At 38.0% G+C, this 14,984-nt stretch overlaps 1 protein-coding gene across 2 annotated transcripts in view; it reads right to left on the minus strand.

Moving 5' to 3' along the window:
• Positions 1–6,928: 6,928 nt before the first annotated feature.
• Positions 6,929–14,984, minus strand: part of TCEAL7 (transcription elongation factor A like 7) — a 34,122-nt gene continuing 26,066 nt past the window's right edge. The window contains exons 1-3 of one of the 2 annotated variants that reach the window (XM_081278136.1): positions 8,648–8,773; positions 7,945–8,018; positions 6,929–7,592 (exon numbers count right to left, since the gene is read on the minus strand). In XM_081278136.1, the coding sequence (XP_081134262.1) occupies positions 7,276–7,578 (303 nt within the window). In that variant the 5' untranslated portion in view covers positions 7,579–7,592; positions 7,945–8,018; positions 8,648–8,773 and the 3' untranslated portion in view covers positions 6,929–7,275. Of the gene's footprint in view, positions 7,593–7,944; positions 8,019–8,647; positions 8,774–14,984 lie in introns of those variants that run through there. The other variant, XM_081278137.1, reaches the window with a different exon arrangement.

Consider the following 14,984-nt stretch of genomic DNA (forward strand, 5'->3'; position numbering starts at 1 on the left):
GGTAGCTAGACTGTGCTGAGCCAGTCAGAGATCGGAGGTAGACAAGACAGAAGCCAGGATCCCCTGGAAAAGTCAGTGTGATAGATGTATAAACCAGCTGCTTCCATCCCCTGAGAGGAGTTGGAAGCTAGGAAGTTTCCTCCTGATTATATGGCACTGTGCCAGGGGCAGGGCATCTGGGGAGAAGGTTTTCCAAATCTCCTGACCATCTTATGTGAGTCTGCTTTTGCATTTTCTTGGGGTGAAAGACAATTTCAATTAGTTTCTGATTTCTCACAAAGGAAATTTGTCTGTGAATTTTTGCTGTAGATGTGTTTGTGGGAGGAATGGAGGAGGTGGTGGTTCAGAGCTTCCTACTCTTCAATCTTGATAAAGTCTCTCTCTCTGTATTATTTATCTTTGCCCTGATTTCTATTATTTCCTTCCTTCTATTAGCTTTAGGTATAGCTCCCTCTTCTTTTTCTAGTTCCTTTAGGCATAAAGTTAGTTTATTTAAAAAAAAATTAGTTGTAATCAGACACAATACCTTTATTTTTTTTATTTATTTGTATGCGGTGCTGAGGATCAAACCCAGTGCAAGGCAAGTGCTCCACCATTGAGCCACAACTCCAGCCCGTAAAATTAGTTTATTGTCTTGGAAATTTTCTTATTTTTTAATATAAGTATTTAAACCTATAAATTTAAATATGTAAATTTATATATATATTACATATATAAACTACTTTTGATGCTTCCCATGAGTTTTGATGTTGTATTTTCATTTTCAGTCATATTAAAGTATTTTCTAAGTTCAATTGTAATTTCTTCTTTGACCCCTTGGTTTTTAAAGACTGTGGTGTTTAAGTCAGGAGTGATGGTGTATGCCTGCAATTCCAGAAACTTGGGAGGCTGAGCCAGGAGGATCACAAGTTTGAGGCCAGCCTCAACAACTTAGTGAGACCCTCAGCAACTTATCAAACCTGTCTCAAAATTAGAAAAAAAAAGGACTGGGGATGCAGATCAATAGTAAAGATTTCCTGAGTTCAATCACCAGTTCTCTCCTCCCCAAAATTGTGTTTGAATATTTACATATGTGAAATTTCCAGTTTTCAGTTTGTTGTTGGTTTCAAGATTCTTTCCATTGTGGTTGGAGAAAATACTTTGTATGATTTTATTTTTTTTAAATTTATTGAGGTTTGTTTTGAGAACTCAGCATGGTCTGTCCTAGATAATGCTCCATGTACACTTGAGAAGAATGTGTACTTTTCTATTGTTTGGTGGGATATTTTGTGAGTGTCTATTAGGACTAGCTGGCTTATATGATTGTTCAAGTCCTCCCTTTCCATATTGATTTTCTGTCTAGTTGTTACTTCCATTATTGAGTGTAGGCTATTGAAATTCCAAGTATTGTTATAGAACTGTCTATTTCCCCTTTCAATTTATCAGCTTTTGCTTCACATACTTTGGGTGTGTGTGTGTGTGTGTGTGTGTGTGTGTGTGTGTTTGCAATTATTATATCATTTTTTTAGTACTAGGAATTAAACTCAGGGACACTCAACCACCGAGCCACATCCCCAACCCATTTTCATTTTTTATTTTGACATAGGATCTCATTGGGTTTCTTCCAGCCTCGCTAAGTTTCTGAGGCTGGCTTCAAACCTGCATTCTTCCTGCCTCAGTTTTTTGACCTGCTGGAATCACAGACATGCACACCATGCCCAGCAACAATTGTAATATCATTTTGATAACTTGTAGTTTATAAGTGTATTGTAAAGGTAAAATTTCTAAGCTGATTCTAAGCTGCAAAAGTCTGAGTTAAAGTGTAAAAGACTAGGACATTGTAAAGCTTCTAGATTACAAGGCCTGGGCTAAAAGGTAAAAGTCTATTGTTACAATTCCTCTGCCATCCCCGGAACCTGTAATCTCTGTAAAGTTGTTAGGACAATGCGGGAACTGCCCAGTAAATATCTCCATTGATTCCCTGGTTGTTTAATACCTAAGGGCTCCAGGTAGCATGGCACGTAAGCATATAGGCCCCAGAACCAATCAGTTTAAATGTGTACCCCATTTAGAAGTGACCAATCACCCCTGCCCAAACTGTTCCCGCCAATGAATGGACTAATCATGTATCAGAATTGTTGTTCAATTTTCCCGCGCCTCATGATGATTTGTTCTGATGCATGCAAAGCCCACCGCCCTCTCCAAAAAGTGTACTTAAGCTCTGCTTGACCTCTGCTCTGGGCTCTGGGCTGCTCTCCCTTCTTGAGTGAGCACAGAGCCCCAGCACGCTGGAACGGATCCCTAATAAATCCCCCTTGCCATTGCATGGAGCTAGTCTCGTGTGGTCTCTTTCTCCGACGCTTCGCCGGACCCTTACAGTATAAATGTTCTTCTTTATCTCTAAAGAAGTTTTCAAGTAAAGTCCATCATAATTTTAATTTACTTGCATCTTTGTATTGTTATAGCTAAAGCTTTGTCCCAGGGTTTCATAAACTGACTTCCAGACCACTCACGTATAATCGAATCAAGTCTTTATTGAAGCACACTGGTGGCGGTGGCAGCTAACCAGAATATAAAGCTGTTCCCCTGATCAGCCCCGAACAATTGCAAGGGCACTCCTTATAAGCCTGAAAACCCGCAAAAGGGATGTTGGGCGGGGGTGGGGGTGGGGTCTAGCCAATGCAAGCAAGCCAGTTTACAGAAGCGGGACAGTACAGTCAAGCGGAGGGAAGCCTAACCAATCACAGTTAGCCCAAACACCCCAGTTACCCCAGTTACAGAAACAGAGCCCCTTTACCCTAGTTACAGAAACAATGCCCCATTAGGTAGTTCCGTGTTCTTAAAGGTTTCTTTAGCAAAAGGAAAAGAACATCTTGCCCCAGTCATGACTCTTCTATTTGGCATGGTTGTTTTACAGGATGAAGTCATAAAACAAAATGGAGTCACATTTGCTCCTACTATCACAGTATCTAAAGTCTGCCTTCTCTTCAAAGAAAATGGAAAATGAATCTGCTTTAGAGAGTGTAGAGGTGGTTCATGCCTTTTAAAAAATCTGTGCTGCCTATCTGCCTTTTATTTTGTTTTATTTTTTAAATATTGTTTTAGTTGTTGATAGACCTTTATTTTATTCATTTACTTATTTATACGTGGTGCTGAGAATCGAACCCAGTGCCTCATACATATCAGGCAAGTGCTCTACCACTGAGCCACAATCCCAGCCCCCTATCTGCCTTTTAATTGCTAAATTTAATTTAATTTTTTCTAGTTTAAGTATTTTATACTTTGGCATCTGGAGTCTTGTTGACCCCAGAGTGTCTGTTTCTCTCAGGGTTAGCTAAATTCCTAGAGATAGCAAACAACTCAGCTGTGAGTACCCCTTTCATTTGCAAACCAGTGTCACCAACCACCTCATTTTTCAGACTTTCATACTCAATCAGTCCTAGATAAGACAACTTCTACTCTTGAGCTATTAAAATTATTTGAAGTAGCCAGGCCTAAATCTGTTTACTCTGTCACAACTGTTCCTTCCAAGAAAAACCACAATAAACATTTTTACCCTTAGTTTCCTCTTTGTCCTTCTGCTTTACGATTGACCCTTGTGTTCCTCCATGTTGCCCCATATGGTATACTGTATATTCTATTCTTGTAATCTGTGATTAAAAGACCTTCTTGTTTCATGATAGTCATTTCTGTGTCTGTGTATCTTACTATACCTAATTAAAATAAACTCAGGGTATTTTTAAAACACTGATGAATTACATTTAATTAATCACTGATAGGGAAGAACTTACTTCTGCCATTTTGCTATTTGTTTTCTACATATTTATACCTTTTTGTTTCTCAATTCCCCCATTGCTGCCTTTATTGTGGTAATTTACTTACTATCCTGTGTAGTCTTTCAGTTCTGTCCTTTCTTCCCCCTTCCTTTCTTCCTTCCTTTCTTTCTTTGTATCAAGGATTGAACCCAGGGGTGTTTAACCACTGAGCCACATCTCCAGCCCTTTTTCATATTTTATTTAGAGACCAGGCCTCACTGAGTTGCTTAGGTCTCACTAAATTACTGAAGCTGACCTTGAACTCAAGATCTTCCTTCCACAGCCTCCCCAGCTGCTGGGATTACAGGCATGCATCACTATGCTTGGCCTGTTCTCATTTCTTTTTCCACATTGTTTTAGTTTATTTTTATTGGTTCCCATAAGGAATACAACTCATGTCTTCATTTTGTAACAATATTTTATTTCATTATAACAGTTTATTTTCAGTATAAGAACTCTATTATAGTTGGATTCCCCTTATGCTGTTATTTTCATAGTTAATATGTTAATACCAAGTGTGTATAAATAACAGCTTTATAATTATCATTTTTATGTATTTGTCTTTTAAGTCATGTAGGGGAAATAAAGAGGAGTTATAATCATATATGCAATATCACTTGCTTTTATAGTTACTTGTGAGACTATATTTTTGTTCTTTATTTCTTCACATGACTTTAAATAATATAATGTCTATCCCTTTATTTCAACTTAGAATTCTTCAAAGTCTTGTCAGAGTTCAGTAAGTACAGCTGGAAATTAATATTTCTATAGTACGAGTATGCCCTTATGTTATTCAACAAATCCCCTATTAACTTACATAAAGTAATTTCTTCATTTTTTTTCTTAAGAGCAATGCTACCTGCAATGAATATGCATGTACACATTCTTTCATTTCTATAGATTAGATTCCTGAAAGTAAGATCTCTTGGTCAAAAAGTATGTGCTCTGCTACATTTCTCAGTCTCCCTTGAATATATTTTGGGACCATAAAATGCAATATAAGACTTCTAAGACTTGCAAACAACTCTGAGTGATCCTTTTGCTCTCCTTGAAATAACCATGGAAACCATGTGTGCCATCTGGAGTATAAGACAAGGAGAGGAATACAGGCTTAGATACCTGGATAATCAGTGGTGCAGATCAATGCAAGAGAGCCAATAACCCTCCCTAGATAGGCAGATAATGCCTTACCACTTATAATTTATTTTTCTATTTACCTCCTAGTAAGCCTGATTTGGTAGATACTTTATTTCTTTTCCAGAATTTTCAAGTTATGATAACCACTTTTTTGGCTGGTAGGTGTCCCTAATTATGAATTTTAAGCCAGTAGTGACTTTGATAATCAGGAGATTCTCTCTCTGCTGAGCTCAGCTGAAACAGAGTCTATATTGAGGGTTTATAAGGCATGAGTGGATACATTAATTTCATCAGAACACCACAATGAAAATTCTGGCACCAAAGGCAAAGATTCTGAATCAGTCTATTTGTTAAGAGTGTCTGTTTCTGTAATTAGAAGTACAAGTTGCCTGGGCATGGTGGCATAGGCCTGTAATCCCAGTGGCTTGAGAGGCTAAGGCAGGAGGATCGTGAATTCAAAGCCAGCCTCAGCAATTTAGCAAGACCCTAAGCAACTTAGCAAGACCCTGTCTCAAAAACAATATATATAAAAAAAGGATGGGGATGTGGCTCAGTGGTTACGTGCTCCTGGGTTCAATACCTAGTATAAATAATAATATTAATAATAATGATGATGGTATAAAGACAAATAAAAAGTGGGCAGTAAAATTCTAACTAAATAAACATTTATTACATACCAACTACATGACCCTGGGTTTGATCCCCAGTACCAAAATGAAAACAAAACAAGACCAAAAAATCCTATATGTTAATGACAGCATTAATCAATGAAAAAATATGAACATGACATAGTCTTTAATTTGAAATGCAAAATGCAAAATGTTCAGTTGGGAAATAATGCTTAAATGCATAATTATATGCATATATATGTACTTTGTAAGGCTAAATATATATATTATTTTTAATATATATCAGTATATGTATTAGTCTTACAAAGAATTTTTACATGTTTCAAGAGGTGTTGAGGTAGAAAGCAGGGAACTATTACCTTAGATATGTTCCCTGCATCTCTTTATACAGTTTATACATTTCCCAAAATTGTCCTGAACTGGTAAGGCAGGCCTGCCAGCAGCCCTCAGGGGGAGATCATCTCACAAGATGAAAAAACCTTACTCCTTGGAAGTAAAAGCTGCAACTCAGATGACAGAATGACACCTTTCTCTCAAACTTATACCCCAAATGGATGCATCACATCAGACTCCTATGGATGTGAAGGATCCTGTGATTGACAACGGAAGTAGCTGTTTGGCTGAGGATTGTGCAAGCATTGACTGCAGCCCCAGCAACCCTAGAGCAGTCCCACTTAATGTAAGCATCACTATATAGCAGAGGTAGGCTTAAGACGACAGAGTTCAACACAGAGGACTCCTGGAAACTTAAGTGAGGTTTTGTCACTCAAGGCCTCAGTGCACCAGCAGTGGAGAGGGCCAGCAGAGAGCAAAGGACCCAGCAGGAGCAGCAGCCATGGACAATAGGCATAGTGGGACCCAGGAGAGTAGACAGGGGTGGGGCTCAGTCACTGAGGACTAGCATGAAGCCCCTGCGTTTGCCTACTGGACTTGTTTCTGAGCATAGGTTTAGTAAGGCCACCCTTCCTCAAATAATTGGGGTTCTGTATGCATAGGTGAAACAAGGTATCATCAAGCACAGCTCAGAGTTACCGGATCATTGCTTCCCCACAGCCCCCCTGTGAGGCAAATATTTTCCCCATGAAAAGACTGAGTCTTAAGCAACTGCATCTGTAATGATTGCCAGTTATGTTCCTCTGGCTGAGAAATCCAGAGGTAATTTGAAATTTACATTTATTAAATACTTCTGTTAAGAATTTTTTTTAGTGTTTCACTGCCCTCCAAAAGTTATTTTCTTTCATCTTTCTTTTTTGTGTATAGCACAAGTAACACACACACACACACACACACACACACACACACACTAATTTTTTTTTTTTTTTTAGAAAATGAGAAAATGTAGATAAGAAAAAAAGAAAATACAAATCACACAGATTCACTGTTTACCTTTGGTGTATAATAATTCAGACATTTTGCTTTGCATTTTGTCATATATAAATGTACATATAAGGTATATATATATATACATACATATATATTGCTCTGTAGTGTGTTTACAATATATGATGAGCATCTTCCCATTTAAATGAGTGAGCCCCCTTATTAAAGAGTGTGATGGGGTCAAAAGATGAGATGTTGATAAGAATCATGTAAATAAATCAACATCTGAGGGATTGGAGTAAAAATAAAAGCAAATGTTAAGCAAGAAAATGCAGATACAAGAAACCATTGGCAAAATTAATAACAGAAAGTAAATGATTTCAGGAGTAAGTGCTTTAAATGGGATATGGGCGGTCCCGAGAATGCCTGTGGTTAGAGTGCAGAGCCCTAAATTTTTTTCTCAGACCCCTTATCTCCTCCAAGCACCTTTCCATCTCATCTCCCTCTCTTGTCATTTCTTCATCCTTAAAATGCCTATAGTCTATGTCCTCTTTAAATTCTTCGAGAGACTGAAGCAGCCTCTGTCTAAAATTCCCTTCCGTTTGCTGGCGTTCAAATTCTCCGTAGGGACGTTCCTCCTCCCTCTTTGGCACGCTGCCCTGGGGCTTTCCTTCATTTTCTTTGCAGGGTTTTTGCATGATGTTGTTTCCAGCTTAAATACAGAGAGAAAAATGCAGAGACGATTGTTTCGTTACTTTTGCATCAGGATGATCAGTTTCCCTTTGGGCCAAGACACTAGCCTAATCTCCCACAACCGCCCCACAGGTCCAGTTTCCATAAGTTGTAAATGTCTCCGCTCTCTCCCCTCTCTCATCTCCTCCTCTTTCCCCTCCCTTCCCGGAACCCACCATTTCGCCAGCAGAAAAAGCTAATGGCCTCTCCCGTGGGCGGGAGAAAGGGAGCAGACCTGGAGGTGGGCTGTGAAGAGCACATTTTACCCAGCTTTTGCCATTTCCAATTTCTACCCACAGAAACGTCAGTCTAAGTGACTTCCTCACACTGACCTGTGCCGCAGATGCGGGGTAGTTTGCTGCTCTTTTTCTTGCCTGGAGGTGTCTGTGAACACAGACTTTTGGATCTGCAAACAAAAGGAAGGAGGGCGGGGAAGAGGGAATTATCTGCGATCAACCAGTCCCAGAGACTAGAGACACGCTAGCTTGATTCAGAATTCTCATCACCATCCTCGTTCCAAATTTTCTATCCTCTGGTTCCCTTCCAGTCCCCATCCCTCCCTCCAGGAATTCTGTGCTACCTCCGCCCCTCACTCTCAGGCCCAAGGCTCACCATCGCCCATCCCCCGCCCTGCCTCTCCACCGCAGGCCAGCCGTGAGTGAGGCAAAATGTTTTCAAATTTCCTCTAAATTTCTCTTGTCCCCAAATCAGAATTGCAATCTCTCTCCACCCACACTCTAGGCCTACCATTTTCTCCATTGGAGAAAGGGAGAAAGATAGAGAAAGCTTTCCAGGATAAGATAAATTGAGTTCCCCTCCTCCCCCACTAAACTATCACTAAATCTCTGCGTGTCTCTCAAGAGACTTCACCTATCCCCCGGTTCCCACTTCAAAATATGCAGTTATCTCCCATCCATTTGCAAGGATTTGGGAAAGGCAAGCCCGGGCATATTAATGTCGATAGATTCAGCTACTACCGTCCCAGGGGTCCCAGCGGTTGCTTCCCACCAATCTGCTGGGATGTAAGGAATTTACCTCTTTCTTCACTTGGCCACAAACACGCAAGTCTGCAGGCAGTAAGGAGCTGGTACCCAGAGGAGAAAGAAGCCCGGGAATATAAGGACTTGGGTTCATGTCAGCTTCTGATCACGTGAGGATTATGTCATCCTCCAACTCTGGCTCCCACCTCCCCCTCCCACCAACAGTGCTGCAGAAGTGAACTGGTCTTTCAACCTCCCACCCCCACCACACCAGGCCCTGTCACTCAATTTTGTCTTTGCTAATTTCAGAGGTCAAAAGTGGCCCCTTCTCCCGTGGTTGGAATTTGCCTTTCTCTGGTTACCAGGGAGGGGCTGCATCTTCCCATAGTTATTAACCATTGTTACTCTTTAGTGCTCCGTGTTGGGACAGAGAATTACTTATTTTTTCGAGGTCACAAGAAAAGTAGCAGTCTTTTCTTTACTCACCCTGTCCTCAGCCACTAATAACCACCACTTCCCTTGCAGTTCAATCATTGAAACCAAAGAGGAAGGATGGGGTGAGTTAGGATAAAAGATAATGATTAGGGTTGTGGAGTTTTTAAAACTATTGTTCTGATAATTTTCTATTATTTTTCAATTTTTCCATAAACAATACTATTTTCATAATCATAAATATGATAAAGATATGTATATTTGGAAAAAATTCAAGATAGGAAGATGAAAAGACCCAGGCACCTGTTTCTGCTACTGAAGTCATAATATAAATATAGACCCTTCAGGCAGAAACATCTTTGGAAGTTTAAAATGTACAGGGCAGCTGGAGTGGGCATGTGAAGTCCTTCTATTAAGTGAGTCATTGAGGCCACAATCCCAAAGTACCTTGTCTATAGATTTTAAGATCTCAAAAGCCAGTCATAAATATCTGTTAGTTTGATATCAATATTATGACCTCTATCTCCCAGTTGTACCATGCCCTTCTGTTTAGTAGTTAGAAAGAGATCCTATAGGAGCATTGTTTTCCAAATTATTAAGGAATGATTAGTTGTGATAGAAGCAAGATTCACTGATAATGTGGAAAATTTCAGAGTCCTCTGTGAACATCTTTTGTGCAGATAATTAGATCCAGTTACAAATGGCTGGAAGTATCCAGAAGCTGAAAATTTTCCTTTTGAATAAAAAGCATGGCAATGGACAGATCCTAGTTTGAATTAATTGTTTTACTTACATATTGTATGTAAAACTTGGATACTGATACTTCTTGCATTATCTCTAAAATACGGCTAATAATTTTAACTATTTCACAGAGCTGTCAGGACTAAATGACGTACTTCATATAAGACATTTAGTACAAGATTTATAAGTACCAACTACTTCAATAAATGACCAATGCCCATTAATTACCTCCTAGGGATCTGGGGAATGCTTCCATTTCCTACTCTGGCTTCAGTGTTTCTATTTAATGAAGGTGGCCATCAACTTATGGACTACTACAACAACATTTACTGGTCTCCTTGCCTTATGTCTTACCACCTTTCAACAAAATTATTCTAACACTTATGATCATATTACCATCCTTTGTTATTTTACTTCATTTTCCAACTGTCTTATAAGATAGGAGAATCTTTAGTTGATCTAGACATTTCACAAGTACCTTTCAGTTTATAAATAAAAGTATAGATATGAAAATACATGGGGATTGGGCTGAGGTTGTGGGTTGTAGCTCAGTGATAGAGCACTTGCCTAGCAGCGTGAGGCACTAGGTTTTATCCCAAGCACCACATAAAAAATACTAAATAAACAAAGTAAAAGTATTGTGTTCATCTACAACTAAAAAAAATTAAAAATACATGGGTACATAAGCAAAATGAGATACCAAGCAGGGTACAGTGGCACACATCTATAATCCCAGTGGTTTAGGAGGCTAAGTAAGGAAGATCGCGAATTCAAAGCCAGTTCAGCAACTTAGTGAGACCCTAAGCAACTTAGTGAGACCGTGTCTCAAAATAAGAAATAAAAAGAGCTGGGGATCTGGCTTAGTGTTTAAGCGACCCTGGGTCAATCCCTGGTTCCAAAAAACAAACAAGCAAAAACAAACAAAAAAAAAATGTGATACTGAGTTACATTTGATTTGTTTCCCTAGTATTGTTTGATGTGACTCAGGTAAGGACAAGAGGCATTACATATCCCCCAAATCCTCCAGTAATTGGGGCTAGATAACCTCATAAGAATGTAACAAAAGGCATCTAAGCCAGTTGTAATTCACAGAACAATTATCCTGGCCTTCTCTTCCCAAGTCCATGAAAGGAAATATGTTGAAGTAAGAGATAAAGAATTGTAGGAGCTATTGACATTGTAGAGAGTTCATTGTTGTCATTATAAAATAACAAGAAGAATATCAATAATGTCTAGCACTTTTATACTTCTTATATTGCAGGAACTCTCTTTAAAGAATTTACTTATGCTGGGTGTGATGGCGCACACACTCCTGTAATCCCAGTGGCTCAGAAGGCTGAGGCAGGAGGATTGTAAACTCAAAGCCAGCCTCAGCAATATAGTGAGGACCTAAGCAACTTAGCAAGACCCTGTCTCAAATAAAATTTAAAAAGGGCTTGGGATGTGTGGCTCAGTTTTTATGCACCTCCGGGTTCAATTCCTGGTACCAAAAAATATATAAATTAAAATAAATAAAGTACTTAACATATATTAATTTAATTAATACTCATTGATATTCATAATGTTATTATTAGGAAACTAAGGAGTACAGAAGTATTTTGCCTATAGTCACAGAATAAATGGAAACATAATTTTCTTTTAAATTAATTATTTCAATTGACAATGTTAGAAATACTGGGGGTACCCCCAAGGAATCCAACACATGCTTGGAAGTAGCTCAGCAAGGCAAACTTTACTTCTGCAGAAGGGTGTGCTTCCAAAGAAAATCCAGCAAGCCATTACACTTGGGTAGGCAGTCCACCTGTTTTTATCCCTAAAACAGTATTGCCTCTGGCTCTAATAGGAGCAGCTTGGGGTTACAATCTATGCAATTGGCTAATTTTAAAATTGGGGAGGGCAAATAGGAGGGCTAAAGTTAAAATGTCTACAATTGGATATCAAAATAGCTATGATTCAATCTTCCATCCCATATAAGGCCAAATACTATATTTTGAAAATGGACCCCTGGACTTTCTGTTTCTCACAACAAATAAAAACTTATTTATAATGGAAAACATGATATTTTGAAATATTTGTACATTGTATAAAGGCTAAATCAAGTTAATGAACGTATGTATTAACTCATTATTATTATTTTTTTTTGTGGTGCTGGGGATTGAACCCAGGGCCTTGTGCAGGCAAGGCAAGTGCTCTACCTACTGAGCTATATCCCCAGCCCTCATACTTATTTATTGAAATAAGAATACTAATATATACTCAGCAATTTTTGAGAATATTTTAAAATATCATTGCCGTGTTGTACAATAGATCACTTGAACTTATTCCTTGTGTCTAACTGAAATGTTGTTATCTTTGGACCTATAGTCCCCCACCCTTCATCCCCAGGAAATAACCACCATTCTCCTCTCTGATTCTATGAGTTCAACTTTTGTAGATTTCATATATAAGTAAGACCATGTAATTGTCTTTCTGTGCCTGATTTATTTAACTTAACATTATTTCTTCCAGGTAACTCCACGTTGTCAAAAATGACGGAATTTTCTTTGTTTCATATACTGCTGGGCAATTTCTGTGTCTTTTTTTGAGAAATGTATCTTCAGGTCCTCTATCTCTATTTAATTGGATTATTTGCTTTCTTAATGGTGGTTCATATTTTGAATATTAACTCCATATCAGATTTTAGTTTGCAAACATTTTCTCTCTTTCTTTAGGATGTCTCTTCACTCAGCTGATTGTTTCCTTTGGGAAAAGCAGGAGCTTTTTAATTATATGCAATCCTGTTTGTCCATTTTCATTTTTATTTCTTGTACTTTGGGGTTCAAATCTAAAAAAAAAAAAATTCCCAGACCATGCATGGAGCTTTTCCACTATGTTTTATTCTAGAAGATGTATACATTCAGGTCTTATGTTTAAGTCTTTAATCCATTTTGAATTCATAGTTCTATATTATATAAGGGTCTGATGTCATTCTTCTGCATATGCATATCCAGTTTTCCCAACTCCATTTATTGAAATGACTGTCCTTTCCCCAGTGTGTATCCTTGGCTCGTTTCTCGAAAATCAATTGATCTTAAATGCATAGATTCATTTCTGGGCTCTCAATTCTGGAATTGGTGGGTAAGGGTGATGCAGGTAATGTAAAATTGTCCTTTATATAATTTTCAATATGTTTTTTCCTTATTTCTGTGCTACACATGCTTTCTGTAATCTCACCTGGTTTTCATAGCTCTTGTGAAGGTATTTTTGTATATTGATGGATGCTCAAGTTGATGTTTCTTGGGGATGGGGAGAGCACTGGAAAATCCTTTTCTTCCATCTTGCTGAAACCCAGCTTCTCATATTTTAATTATTTTGAAAAACAGGGTAAAGGGTAAAAATGAACAGTGGAAAGATGGAATATATAAAAGAAAATATCAAGATATTAAGTTTAAATTCAATTATATTAATAATTATGTAAGTATATAAAGTAAAAAAGGGTGTGTGATGGTTGATTTGGGGTGCCAACTTGATTGAATTAAGGCATACTAAGGCAGTTGACAAAATATTATTTATTCTCAATGCTTCAGTAAGCACTCAGCCCATTTCTCATGTGCCAAAACCCAGGTGTTTTTGCTTTTGATTAAACTGTTCCTATTCTCCCAGGTGGGTCCATGAAGGTATTTCTACTGGATATTTGTATGTGAGATAGTGGACTGAGTGGTGAAGATCCACTGTCAATGTGAGGGGGCACTATTCAATCAGCTGAAGTTCCAGATGGAAAAATAAAAAGGCATATTCTCACCACCTCTTTTTTGCAGCCTGTATGACCTTCTCTTGCCCTTGCACATCAGAACTCGACATTCTCTGGTCTTTGAATTGTATGACTCAAATCAGTGGACCCCTGGGCTCTTGCATAATTATTTGCCTATAATCCCAGTGGCTCTGGAGGCTGAGGCAGGAGGATCGCAAATTCAAAGCCAGCCTCAGCAGCTTAGCAAGGCCCTAAGCAGGTCACCAAGACCCTGTCTCTAAATAAAATATAAAAAAGGGCTGGGGATGCATCTTGGTAGTTAAGTGCCTCTGGGTTCAATACCTGGTACCACACACACACACACACACACACACACACACACACACAAAAGAACAACAACGACAACAAAAAAAACCTACAGGTAGCATAATAATCAGTAACATAGTTTACATTTTCCTCCAAGATTAGAAATAGGGAGAGATGCTCATGCTCATTAATCTTTATTCAATATTGTACTTCATTTATAAATAAATGTCAGGATTTTTTCAATAAATAAAATTCTAGAATCTACAGAAATGGCTACTAGAACTACTAAGTAAGGCTAACAAACTTGTGCGATGCAAGATCACTGTTAAAAAGTCAATCATATTTCTATATACTAGAAGTGAATAATTGAAATTACAACTGTTGGGGGCTAGGGTTGTGGCTCAGTGGTAGAGCGCTCGGCTAGCACATGTGAGGCCCTGGGTTTGATCTACAGCATCACATAAAAATAAAACCAAGATATTGTGTCCAACTACAACTAAAAAATAAATATTAAAAAATGTTTAAAAAGAAATTACAATGAAATTGTGATTGAAATAAAATCAGTACCATAACAATAGTTTGATGGCCTGTGGGATAAGGCTAACAAAATATGTATCAAGCATGTACACAGTAAGCTACAAAACACTGTAAGGAGAAAGAAAAAAATCTATATAAATATAGAAATACATCATTATATATGGATATTTGTGAGGATACTCAATATTGTTAGTATATTATATATATATAAAGATATCATTCAAAAAATCAAAGATTAAATGTTCTCTATGATATGTGGATGCTAACACACAACAAGGGGGAGGAGAAGATCAGTAGATTAGACAAAGGGGAATGAAGGAAAGGGAGGGGGGATTGGAATAGGAAAGATAGTGGGAGAATCTGATATAACTTTCTTATGTACATGCGTGAATACAACACAGTGAATCTCAACATTGTGTACATCCACAAGACTGGGATCCTAACTAGAATAAGTTATATTCCATGTTCACATAAATATATCAAAATATACTCTACTGTATGTATATCTAAAAAGAACAAATAAAAAATTAAAAAGAAAAAAGATATTATAAATATTAGGATTACTTTCCCAAATGATCTTCGATTCAATGCAATCGCAATAAAAACCAAGCAGTCATCTTTGTAGAAATTAGCATGATGGCTCCAA

The sequence above is a fragment of the Spermophilus citellus genome (assembly GCF_964194105.1).
Source record: "Spermophilus citellus genome assembly, chromosome: X".
NCBI classification, from domain to species: Eukaryota; Metazoa; Chordata; class Mammalia; order Rodentia; family Sciuridae; genus Spermophilus; species Spermophilus citellus.